Genomic DNA, 13789 nt, shown 5'->3' on the forward strand with positions numbered 1-13789 from the left:
ATTTCACATTGGCTCTCCAACTGTAAGCAAAAATGTAAGCCATAAACTTGCTAATTGTTTTTCCTATTACATGTCACAAATAAAGACTTGAATACCAATTGATTCCCACATTCTTAGTTCCAACTAATTGCCCACATCTAACTGGGGAACTAGTGAGGAACAATGGACCAATTATAGGATCTTCCCATAGGCCTCAGCAGTGGGAGGGCAGGAAAGGATGATGGCTCCTAAGTGTCTTAGAGGTCTACTCCGTTTCAGCCTGAGGAACGTGCAGACTCCGTGTTTGTGGGGTATGGGCCCTGTCTGAGTTGTTTTTCCTGTAGCTGAGATGAGTTTTTAAAATGCTAAATAAACACTTCTGAGTCTGCTCTGATAACCTGGAACCTATTGGGCCTGTGTCTGCCCCAGGGCCATCCAGAATGGGCACGCAGCAAATAACTGTGACATGAAGGCAGCTAGAAGGGAGGAAGGGAGGTCCTAACAGTGGGCTGTATGGGTTTTTAAGAAGCAGTGGGACTTTGAATTCATAGCTAAGATAAATTTGAAGACCTAAAGGTGTGTGTTTTTCTAATAGTACACAGTGTTAAAGTGACAGATGTCTTTAAAATATACATATATGTATGTATGCGTTTATATCTCTTATAGATGTGATATATTTGTATAAAGTGTATGTATGTAAAAATGAACAGACTTAGGGAATTTTTTTTACGAGTTTTTCTCAACAGTGGAATATGCACAGATAGTAATATTGAATATGCTGCATAAGCCTTATTTACCTCAGTCTGACCACATGTGCAGGTGCTATAAACACCAGGCATTAAACGGTCTCTTTAAAGGGAGTAAAAAAGTATTTATATTAATTGTGTTTTTTACTTAATTTGCACCGTATACATATATGAGTATTTTTAAATGAATTGTTAGAAGAGCCATGCTTTGAATTTATTCTATTTCAGCACTTGGTTAGAAGGTAATTTTTAAATATTTTAATGTAATAGTCCACATTTATTACCTTTTAAAAACAAGTTTTCCACTTCACTTCGAGTTTTTGAGTAAAATACTGAAGTATTTCTCTCTGTGATTGAGTCCCCTACGCCATCCCCATCCCCACTCTCCGCTGGCCAGTCCAGGGCCGACGGATGCTCTCTCTCCTCTGAACCATGTAAGACTTACAATTTGTATGGGGGAAATCACACTACACTTACATTACTTACAGTGCTCTTTATTTTTTAAGGCATGCTTATTTTAATTTACCAACTTGATTGTAAAGCACCCAGCATGGTGCCTGAGACCTAGTGAGTGCCATATAAACATCACTTACTGTGATTACTTGAGAGCAAGTCTCATGTCTTATATTTGCTGAAGCCCTTAACTGCTCTCCACCTCAGTGCCATATATACCAACCTCACAAACCTTCAGTCTGCCTTTCCTTGAGAAATGTCATGGTGATATTGTGTTAAAGTCTTATGTATCCAGGAACTTAGAGAACTTAATTAGAGAAGACTTAACTGGGTTTTTATTCTACTAAATACCTGCTTTTGCGATCAGAAGTATTTCCTGACTCACCCCAGGAGGTTTGTTCTTGTTGATTTTTTACGCATCTACTGTACTAATAATTTCCAGTGGCTAGAAGTGGGAAACTCTATCAAGGGTCCACCACATCTGTATAGCACGGAATGTCTCCCCAGGTACACAGACACACTGCTCTGGCCGCGAACACCCAGTCGCAGCAGAATATACACACGACCGCTCTCGCACGAGCTAAAGGGGAAATTTTGAGAGTCATTGAAATTCTCATTGAAAAGATGCCCACAGATGTTGTGGATCTTCTTGTGGAGGTAAGAATACCCTGGTTTAAATGACACATCAACAGCCTGAATGAAATATTCCAGTGGAGTAATATACATCTCTAAAAGACACCTTATTTAAATTTCCTCAAAAATCAAAGCGATTGCTGTGTTCATATATCGTTCACCTGGAATTAATTGGTCTACATTAGAGTAATTTGTAAAGTCATGTTCTCTTTGGCATCTTCCATTATAAATAAAACAAAACACATACAGTATGCTTGAATAAAAGTCACTATACTGCATATAAATATGAACAGCCTTTAAAGGAAATAAGTGGGTTCTTTATTTTATTGCATTGTCTTATAAATGTTTTTCACAGGTAAAAGGTAGCCTGCAGTATAAAGTAAATATACTTTATTTTTTAAGTAAATATTAAAATTAAACTGCCTAGAATTTCCATGGGCAAGTGAGGCCTAAGTTAATAATTTGAATTTGGAAAATTAAGAATTTGAAATTAATTTTTGATTTGTATCCTTCCTATAAAGGTGATGGACATCATTATGTACTGCCTCGAAGGATCTCTAGTTAAAAAGAAAGGTCTTCAGGAGTGTTTCCCAGCCATCTGCAGGTAAAGAAGCCTTCGATAGCACGCAAAGTAATGTCAGTACCAAATAATTGTTAAGAAATCTTGAACGTGGTTAGTAGTCTTGCTCAGTTAGAAATCCAATCATTAATTAATATCTGCTTGCTTTCTAAAACAGTTTAGGCGGTCTATAATAAAAACACAACATGAAAAAGTTTTCTCAAAACTTAAGAAATGAGTAAGATAACATCTATTGACTATGCCTGTATTCTTACATCGGTACTCAAATTAACATTTACATGAAAAAAAGGAGAGTGAGGAAGCTTCGGACATGAGAGGGAAAATATACTTGGCAGTCCATGGAACCCTTTATGCCACATTTTAAAAAAATATATATTTTATTGATTTTTTACAGAGAGGAAGGGAGAGGGATAGAGAGTTAGAAACATCGATGAGAGAGAAACATCGATCAGCTGCCTCCTGCACACTCCCTACTGGGGATGTGCCCACAACCAACGTACATGGCCTTGACCGGAATCAAACCTGGGACCTTTCAGTCCACAGGCCGACGACGCTCTATCCACTGAGCCAAACCGGTTAGGGCCCTTTATGCCACATTTTTGTTGGTAAATTTTATTTTTAATTTAAAGGCCAGCATCTACATATTGTATGTGTTTTGCCTATGAGAAAGCAAGAAAAGAAGCTAAGAGCAGTTAAAACTTTTATAAACAGGACTGAATATAGTAACTATAACCTTAAGAATTTTATGTGTATAGCATATAATTGTTATGAAATGAAGATTTTTTAAATTTCAAAATGTAGTAACATTATATTTATTTTCCTTTTAAAAGAGCAACCAGTTGGTTATAGTTACATACATTTTTCTTTTTAAGACAAGGTCAGTAATTTTAGTTATTTTTGCTCAGTTCTTGCCGGAAGCCGGTCCATCCTTGCTGCTTGACACAGTCGCTGCAGGAAAGAAACATCTGCACAGCATATGTTTCAAGGGACCTGGCGTATATAGCATACTGTTCTTAATATGTTTGCTCCCCTTAGCGCTGTGTGTTTTAACCAAGGTCACCTCTCCGAGAAAGGTTGTTTCCCCAGGTAGGAATTTTTCCCTGAAGTCAGGGAGGGGATGCCTCTCCTAGAAAGGTTGTTTCCCCAGGTAGGAATTTTTCCCTGAAGTCAGGGAGGGGATGAAACTCCTTAACTAAGTGCCAGGCGGGTAGTTAATCACTACAAACAATCATGCTTAAGCTACATAATCTTTACTCCCTGGAATGGAGATAAGAAACGCCCTAACCTTTGTAATAGAAATTGACAGGATTAAAATCAACTGGTATAAATACGGATGTAACAAGACAATAAACAGCAGAACCTCTCTGGAGATCCAGACCAGAACTTGGCTGGAGATCCTGGCTAGAGATCCTGGCTAGGCTGCTGATCAACTGAACACTGTCTCCGTGTCATTCCTTCTTCGCCGACTCCGTCCACACCTTTGGGGAACCCCTGGACCTGCTGGGGTTGGACCCCGGCAAGTTCTATGAGTACCTTGTGGTGGAATGCTTTGTTTTAGGCTATACGTTTCCTGAGAGCAGTGACATTACACTATGCATCTTTACGTTTTCTGTATTCCGGAGTATTATGGCAAGCATTTGATGAATTAATTACTGCACTCTATAAGCATGCTCATGTATTTTACATTTTTACAATAGGTTTTATATTTGAGTCTCTTTCTGATTTACACCATCCAGAAGTTAAAATATGAAGACACATAAGAAAAGACTATGTTGTATTATACACGTGTACAGATGCATATTTTCTTGTGATATACATTAGGCATAATAGAATACTGTAATTTTTTAACATCATGCCACATTAATTCTGGTTTATGTTCTCTTTGTTAAAAAGTGTACACACTGGATTTTTTCATGCAGATAGTTGATATTAAGAATTAATGTAGCTGTTATAGTCCCAGTCTATTGTTCTTTAAGGAAATGTCTAGGTGAAAATGGTCATTTGTCTGTCACCTAGTGGAGGTGAGGAAGCGTTTTTCCTAGGACTGATCTTACTGAATGGTAGCAAAACGTTCCTTACAGCACCAGTCACTGCTGTGTGAACAAGCCTCCGGGAGTTCAGGCGAGGAATCCGTGGTGCTTACAGGGCCCGAGTCTTCCCTTTGCCGGAGGGCAGCCTCCTTCCCAAGCAGTGTCCTCAGTTCCTTGGGTCACCTTCGTTTGCTGCACATCCACGTTTGATTCCTATTGTTTAATCACCAGAGAGTAAGGATCCTGCTCCAATGCTAAGGAAGCAGGTGTCTAAACTGAATGCTTAGTACGAGTTTTTTTCTGATTGACAGAAAGCAATTTTTTTTTGTTTATTCATTTAATAACATTTATTGAACACCTACTGTGTATCAAGTACTAGCTAGGCCCTGGGGATACAGTGATGAATGAGATGATATCCTGAAGAAGCACAGGGTCTCATGTAATTATAAAGATAAATAATGCCATGGGGCTGTGTCATGTGCTGGAGGAGAATTGCATACCAGGGATAGGGTTGGACAATAAATGGAGTGCTGAACTCTGGATATGGGAATCTTAGGAAGATTCACAAAGGAGAAGGCAGACCCATAATAGTATTTGTGACAATGATTTGCTAAAAGGGGCTGCCAGGTAAAGAGAAGCGTTTGTTCTCAGGGGGTTGGGTGGTGGTGATAGACGAGGTGGTGAGTTTGGGGAACACTTCACTGAGGGGCTGTTGAGGTGGTGGGCTTTGCAGAATGAATGGGCACATGCATCTCGAGTGGCACAGAGAACCAGACCAGCAGATGTTGAGGGCACAAAAGTATACAGTGGGTTTGGTAAGTGCTGTGTCGTCTTGGCTAGAATGTAGGCTGAGGATGGGAGTTTAGTATAGTACTTTGAATTTCAAATGAAGGAATTAGGCCATTATTCTATAAGCAAAGGGAAGTCATCAAAGTTTAAGCAAAAATCTGTAGTTCTTTTCCCAGAACGGTTTATAAGACATAACTTTATGAAACACCAGATTTATAAAAAAACAGTTGTTGACTATCTCTTATGAATTATGTCAAATATTATCTGTGCTGTGAGTGTAAAAGCCACATAAGCCTACTTATTTAAGAGTCAACCCGTAAACATAGAAAGATTATTAACAATGTAAGGTTGTAGCTTATGCCAAATGTGAGTAGGAAGAGACAATATATTATGGATTGTTAGATGGGACCTCAAAAGTTTTATGATGCCACCCTTAGTTTTTAAAGACTTGCCCTTAGCATCATGGAAGGCTGGCCAAGGATTATACCTTCAAGCTGTTCATCAATTGGCTCTTACCTAAAACTCAGTAAAAAAAAAAGAGAGAGAGAGAGAGAGAGAGAGAGAGAGAACACTTAGAGCAGTAGTTCTCAACCGTCCTAATGCCGCGACCCTTTAATATAGTTCCTCATGTTGTGGTGACTCCCAACCATAAAATTATTTTTGTTGCTACTTCATAACTGTAATTTTGCTACTGTTATGAATCATAATGTAAATATCTGATATGCAGGATGTATTTTCATTGATACAAATTGAACATAATTAAAGCACAGTGATTAAACACAAAAACAATACATATGTGTTTTCCGATGGTCTTAGGCGACCCCTGTGAAAGGGTCGTTCGACCCCCAAAGTGGTCGGGACCCACAGGTTGAGAACTGCTGACTTAGAGCTAGTTAAGTGGGTACACGATCCATTTATTCCTCTCCATGTTCTAGTGTGTATCCCGAGATTAAACACAAGCATCAGAGAGCTGCGTGTTTGGGCCCCATTTCTGGTCTCCTTCAGAGTGGGGTTCCCACGCCCCTCTTGAGCATCATGCCAGCAGTTTGCGGAGCCTTCCAAGGGTGTCAGAAGGAGATGGCGAGTGCGTTTATTGTGGGTCATGTTTCTGTCGTACATTGTTCAAGGTCCCTTCTATGAAGACTCAGTCAAGACATTTCTTTTAAATCACAATGTTGGGCATTTTTTGTTTGTTTTGTCCAAGGAACTAGTATGTGAGTCTGGTTCTGTTTTCCACATTTACCAGTATTGTTAAATTAAAGAATTTTGCTTTGGCCATAGGCAGCTCAAGCCCAAATTCCTGCCTAATTTTTGTAAATTATGACTTACACCCCCCATTCTCTTCACCTCATCTTCATACCTTAGGCCTGTCTTTTCTTTTTGCTATTTTATGTCTATAAGTGCCCCTAATTCCTTTACGTAGTATGAGTATGTATATGTTTGTGTGTACATATATTATTTATGTGAAATATATACACATTTTAAATTTTATTTCGTAAGCCATGGAAACAAAAATAATACTTATACACATAATATGAATTATTATTTTTTCCTAAAAATAAAACACAAAGGTTCTTTTTATTAACTGAAATATCCTCGATCTTCCTGGAGTAGTTTATGTACCTGTAGAATTTTTCTATAATATAGTTAGAAAAAGATATAAAAATCAGATAATTTTAACTGCTATGTAAGTTTTATAGTCATAGATTTATTTATGTATTTATTTTTTAATCCTACCAGACCTGAGGCCCTGAACCCCTGAACCTTACTGTCCCCTATACCTGGGCTCCTGAGCATTAAAGAGAAAAAACCAACATGATATAGAAAAATGTTAGTTACATGCAAACAACTGGTTAGAATAAGATGGAACTTGGAGACACTGTAGAAAATAGGTCTACCTTTCATCTTCCTTTCATCTAGCGCCAATATTCCACCTTTGTGTGGAAATGACCGAAAAATCCATACAGCGGTCTGGTAGGGTTAATCTTCACCCAAGGATATTTTTCCATTGATTTCTAGAGAGAGTGGGAAAAACAGAGAGAAATATCTGTGTAAGAGAAACACATTGATTGGTTGCCTCCTGCATGTGCCCTTGACGGGAACCGAACACAGGACCCTTCAGTCCGTAGGCCATGCTCTATCCAGTGAGCCAAACCAGCCAGGGCAATAGGCATAGATTTAAATATTTTCTAATAATTCACATTTTAGGTCTTATGGCTATTATGAATAATATAGTGGCATCCATTAATAATACAAGAAAATTACTTAGATTTTAATGCCCTTGAGAAAACGCAGCACCCACATCCTTCAAAACACAGTTACACAAAAACAGTTCTGCCAGATTTTTCATCACTATACCAAATAAGGCTATATAATTATATAAGAATTAAATAGCATTTTTTTTAGAACACAATCTATTAGCAACAAGATCGTTGCAACATTGAATTAATTTTATGTTTATCAATAAGTAGAGTAAGAAGTACAATAAAGTAACATTTAAGAAATGAATGTCTTAGATTTTCTCCCATCTCATTGGACTTTGCTTTGCCTTTGTCAGTCTCTCAGATGATCTTCAAAAAGGCACCATCCAGCACTGGACATCTATTATTCTTAGGATCTGAGTAATTTACATTTAATTGCCTGGGGAATAAATAATGCATCAACCTCAGTTAAAAATACCCTGGGCACTAAGAACATAGAATTAACCCTCTTTCAAGTCTCGGGAAGGTCAACATCACTGATGTTTCCTCAGAATTCAGTGTTAAGATTTCGTTCTTAGTTGCTCTGTTACTGAACCTGAATATTCTTGTGAAGTCCCTCATAGTAGCCCAGCCAATACTGAGCCTGTCATGCTTGACACAGTTCGATGAATTATTTCTCTTTCAGTCACCATGTAAACTCTGATTCACGTTACACTGTGGTATTTGATGCATAAGACATGGAAATGCAGAAATGCACAGATGTTGCTGAACTAAGAGAAAAGCAGTATAGAACACATACATGTGATAGACCTTGTTCGAAGATGAATGCCTTAAGGGTTTATTATATACTAAAGGCCTGTTGCACGAAGATTCGCGCAATAGGCCTTCCTTCCCCTGGCTGCTGGCACCGGTTTTCCTCCAGCACCCGGGACCCAGGCCTTTGGTCTGGCCACAGCAGAGAAGCCAAGTCTCTTCAGTCTTCAGTCTTCAGTCTTCGTTCCGCGCCTGTGTATGCAAATTAACCGTCATCTTTCTTGGGTTAATTTGCATATTCACCCTGATTGGCTGGTGGCCGTAGCAGAGGGACAGTCAATTTGCATTTCCCCCTTTTATTAGTGTAGGTTTTTACAAAACTACTCTTTACTAATCTCAGAAGAGAAAAAGTTAAGCTCTTATAAGCTACTAACTGTCAAAGCTCCTCAATTAGAAAGGAAGATAAAGTACCTCTAGAAATATAATGTGATCATAATGTAATTTTAAACTTTAAGGCTATTTTATTATGTTCTGAGGGACTAGAAGTAAAATAATGCATAACAAATAAAGGATTAGGGATTCTTTAATGAAATTATAAGTTGATGGGAAAATTTGTATTTGGAGATAAAGACATTTCAGGATTTTTTCATAGCACAAGTTAGATATACCTCTAAATGTAATTTTTAGTCACTTAAAACTCCTCCATTATGCAGATTATAAGTGGCTTGAAGAAGGGGGTTTTTGCATTCATTTTTCTTGCAGTGCCTGTAGCAACTAGTAGAGAGCTTCATCTGGCCAAAAGCTCTATCCTGAGAATTCCCAGATAGATCCTTATTTCATGCATTTTATTCTTTTAGGTTAAGGCAATTTATTTGATATATAACCAAGAGTAATTTAACTTTTATGCCTTCTAAAGACTTGTCAAATAAATCCACAGATTCCAAAGAAATCCTTTGTTGGGCTCTGTCCCAATTTTTAGTTTAGAAAATATGAACACTCAATAGAGGCACTCAATAACTGTGGTGAGTAATGAGACCAGCCATGCCGCTTCACGTGTTTAGTCCTTAATTTCTTCGTAATAAATGGCACCAGTTATTTCACTTAAGCTGTGACCTTGCTGCATGGTTTTTATAGAATTATAAGTTATAGAATTTCAAATCTGAAAAGGACCTTATGTTATGAATTACCTACTCCTGTCCTTCATTTTGCAAACAGATAAATTTAGAACATTTTTGTGCTGACAGTCAAAAGTGAAGGCCAGCTTTGCTGAACAGATCTCACCCAGGTCTGGGTTCCACAGGGTGGGTGTGCACCCGCTGCACTGGCAGGCACATGTCAGGGGGACACACGAGGTGTGCCATCTCATCAGAGGACAGGGTGTGGCCCAGGCCCAGGCCTGTTCCTGGCTGCATCCTAAACTCCATCTCTCCCACCTCCTCTTGGACTTTGCTCTTCAGAAAATCCTACTCTCCCTTTTATGCTGAACTGCTGTCAATGGCGTCTCTTCCTCAGCCTGAAAGCATGCTGTTATCTCTTGTTTAAAACCCTTACTTTCCTTGCATCTCCTGTCCCTGCTGTCCAGTCTCTCATATCCCTTCCTTCGGGAAAAGGAGTATGCACTCAGGCCATTTTGTCACCTCTGTGCCCTCTTAATCTGCTGTAATCTGATGTTGGTCCCTGCTATTTTGCTAGTATCTCTCTCTACCTCCTGTTACAATTTTTTGATTGCCAAGTGCTTTTCAGTCTTCAGTGTTGTGGGTCTCAGAACCCATTAAAAATTTAAAATCCTAAAGAGTTTTAGTTTATAAAGGTTATATCTAGAGACTTTTAATGTATTAGAAATTAAACCTGAGAAGTTTAAAAAATATTTATTGATTCATTTCAAATAACAATAAACTTAGTTCATATTGACACAAAAACATATTTTTATGAAAAATAACTACTTGCCAAAACAAAAGAAAATACTAAGAAAAATAGCATTGTTTAACATTTTTGCAGATTTCTTTAATGTCTGGCTTAATAGAAGACAGGTGGATTTTCATATCTGCATCTGTCTTTAATCTGTTTCCATGTGTTGTTTGATATTTAATTGTAGGGTGAAAATCTGGTCTCACATAGATATATAATTGAAAAAGGAGGAATCTTTCAATTGCCTTTTAGATAATTTTTTATCTTACTTGGTAATTCACCAAAACTCAACGCATGGTTGTTTCTTAATGGTTGGTTTCAGTGTGGAATCTTCAGTTGTAATGAGCTTTTCATACTGTTGTGCTCAGTCCACTGGGGTATCCAGCACTTCAAGTGGGTCTTTCACCCATGTGTGATTTTGTAGCATTTTCTGCCCCTAAAGGGCATAAAGTAGGCTTGGCAGAGATAGGGGGGTAAATCAGAGAAATGCCAAGATGCTATGATAAAAGGGTGTCCTAGACATAGGAGAATCCTAGGTGATGTGACCAAACAGACACAGAGGTGGGGCTTGGCAGTTGTGCCCAAAAAGGAAAACGAGACTGAAAAGTGAGTAGATATTTATCAGGCAGACAAATCCTTCTGACCCCAAAATCTGAGCTATTTCCATATGCACAATTGACTGTTATTGAATGAAATACTATATTAAATGCAATTGTGAATCTGACAGTTGAATCAAGGATGGCTTTGCAAAAATTATAATGTGTTACACTGCATATTTCACTGCCAAGAATGAAGAAATTCTCAAATAATCTATGCATAGACCTAAGCCATATATTTAATGGCTCAAGTACTTGGGCTTCTTAGTAGAAAAAATAAAACAGTACAGTAGTAGTAGTAATAGTAGTAGTAGTAGTAAGGAGGAACTTAAAGGACTTAGGATATAAATTTCTCTAATGTACTATAAATGGATAAATCAGTGAATTTTCGGTGGGAAAATGGGAAATCTACTGAATTTCAGTGGTAGTGACCTTGAACTATAAAGTGTTTTATATGGCTTGCTGGACTTAATGGATTATTTCTCCATTGACCTTTGTTGGGAACTTCTTAATATAATTTTACAAAGAAAATGTACTTCACATTAAAGCCCTTTTATTTACTTGTGTGAGTAAAAATAATTATTGCTTACCCATAGTTGGTTACATTAAGAGATACTAGAACTGTAAAAAGATTGATGTTAATCTATTTCTACTGACTGTAGAGAGAAATTTAAAGAGAAACTAGCAAAGTTTTAGAAGAGAAAGTTAAATCATTTATGCATGTACATGTATACATACAAAGAGGAAAAAAATCTGGTAAGAAATATCTCAAAGTGTTTCTCATGGTTATCAGGGGTAGTGGAGGGGATTAGTAGTAAAGAGTTACTTTCTTAAGTGTTCATCTTTCTATATTGTCTGGGTTTCTCTTTAACAATGAGTGTATATATTCCTTTGATAATAAATATACAGTAGAATAATTCAAATGAAAAAATAATAAAAAGTAATCATTCTGGAAACAGTAAAGCTTCAAATAAAATACAAAAAATTCAAGATAAAATAAATATTTAAACTTTTGAACTGAATGGAAAAAAATTAGTCTAAACAGGAGAGTTAAAAGTCTGTATTTTCAGAGATAATTTTTAAAAAATATATTTTATTCACTTTAGAAAGAGAGAGGAAGGAAGACAGAGAAAGAGAAACATTGATTCATTGCTTCCCTTACGCACCGCAACCAGAGATCGAACCCACAATCTGGGCATGTGCTCTGACTGGGAATGGAACCGGCAACCTTTGGTGCATGGGAGGATGCTCAAACAACTGAGCCACAGCGGGCAGGGCCAGAGATAGTTTATCTTTTCTTAAACTTTGTTATTCTGTAGACAGACTGATTGATTCTGCTTTTTAAGTGAAAAGCTGAATCAGCTCGGTTCACCCTAAATGGGCACTTAGAATCCAGTAAGGAAATGAACACTGTCTACATTAGAACAGTGCATGAGCTCACTTCTTAAAAAAATTTTCCTAACCTGCGGTTTGTTCTTATCCCAGGTGGTGATAACAGTAATGGGATGTGAAACAGCTTCTGTCCTAACTTCCAGTAAAATTCTTAAGTTAGTTACCATTTTGTAGAATACTTTTTTTATAATAAATAATTTTAGTTGTTATTCTTGTACTCATGTGAGTAGAAACCCGACTAAAACCATTTTCCTACTCCTAAAAATTCCCCAAAGATAGCTGTCTTTCAATATTAAACTTTTTCATATTAAAAAAAAAAATGAAACTCCAAAGCTTCCAGGAGTATTTCATTTCACTGTATAACAGAAAGAATATTTATTTTTTAGACTCTTTGAAATGATATAGAGTTCCAAACCAAAATCCATTTTGTTTGCATTAGCAACATTAAGCTAAAACTAAAATAATTTGCAATTGTTACCAGGTTATATATGCAAATCACAAATATTTAAGAAATAAGCAAGTTTAAAATATTTTGGGGCATTCATTTTCTTCATTTATTAGCATGTTATCAGCTAGCACTTATTTGCCCTAGGGAAATAGCCAATTAACTACATTCTACTTATTCCTTCTATAGTACGTATATATCCAGAGGTACAAAAGACAATGATGGTGATGAGGATACTATGATAGTTACTAAAGTTTACATGTACTTACCATAGTAAGTGCTTAGTATGTGCCAGGCACTATTCTAAGTACTCTACATGTATTAGCTCATTTAATCCTCCCAGCAACATAAATAGCTACTATTGTTCTCATTTTCAGATGAGGAAACTGAGGCATATGCAAGTTAAGGAACTTGTCCAAGGTCACACAGTGAGTGGCAGAGCCAGGCAACAGGAGACCTGTTTTTTCAGCTCTCATACAATGCACTCGCAACATGCGCGGTGTTTTTCCTTGCAGAAACGCTGCTCCCTGTCTAGCCTAAGAAGTGTTTCCAATCTCCTACAAACACACAGGGGCCTCTCGCAAGTTTTTTGTTTGTTTGTTTGTTTGTTTGTTTGTTTGTTTGTTTTTTTAAGAAGGAAAGTAATTACCCTGTTAGGTAGTCAAGTGTTATTCAGGAAATATCCATTGACTATTTAAAGTGTGCAAAACACTGGGTGGAAAGTCCTGACTCACAAATGCCCTTCGCCAGTGTCCCTCACTGTCCAGAACGAGAGATCTTTCCATTTTGTCCTCTTGAACTGGTGCCTTCCACTGGAATGGAGCACTTTTGGAAATAATTCCACACCCTCTACTGCTCACACCCCAAAACTAGCACAGCTCTCCTTGAGCTCATGCCTTCGCCAGAGCCACCTGCATTTCTCCAGATCTGTCAAACGCGTTCGCAGCAGAGAGGCCTGAGTTCTGGTGCGGATGTACGAACGTGTTCAATAAAGAGCCTCCTCCTTTTCAGAGTTCCTCCTTGATTGCGGCTGTGGCATCTCTGAGCGGTGCACGCAGGCAACAATGAAAAGGTGGGGATCAAGGACTTTAAAATTTCTGGATGAAGACCACCCGGTCCCCAACAAGAAATATATATTTGCAGCATTACTCAATTCCACTTTATTGTTCTTTCATATGCATGAGTGGTAATGCTCTCTCTGACTTAGTTTCCTTGTGGTAGACTGAGTCCAGAAGAACCTTTGTTCTAACTTGAATATAACAAAAGACTGTTGTTGCCAGGCTG

At 37.7% G+C, this 13789-nt stretch overlaps 1 protein-coding gene across 6 annotated transcripts in view; it reads left to right on the forward strand.

The window, feature by feature from the left end:
* Positions 1-13789, forward strand: part of WDR7 (WD repeat domain 7) — a 291854-nt gene that overhangs the window by 222462 nt on the left and 55603 nt on the right. For all 6 annotated transcript variants that reach the window (XM_059706176.1, XM_059706178.1, XM_059706179.1 and 3 more), the window contains 2 exons: positions 1686-1835; positions 2333-2415. In XM_059706176.1, coding sequence (XP_059562159.1) covers positions 1686-1835; positions 2333-2415 — 233 coding nt within the window. The remainder of the gene's footprint in view (positions 1-1685; positions 1836-2332; positions 2416-13789) is intronic.

Source organism: Myotis daubentonii, chromosome 8 (genome assembly GCF_963259705.1).
Source record: "Myotis daubentonii chromosome 8, mMyoDau2.1, whole genome shotgun sequence".
Lineage (NCBI taxonomy): Eukaryota > Metazoa > Chordata > Mammalia > Chiroptera > Vespertilionidae > Myotis > Myotis daubentonii.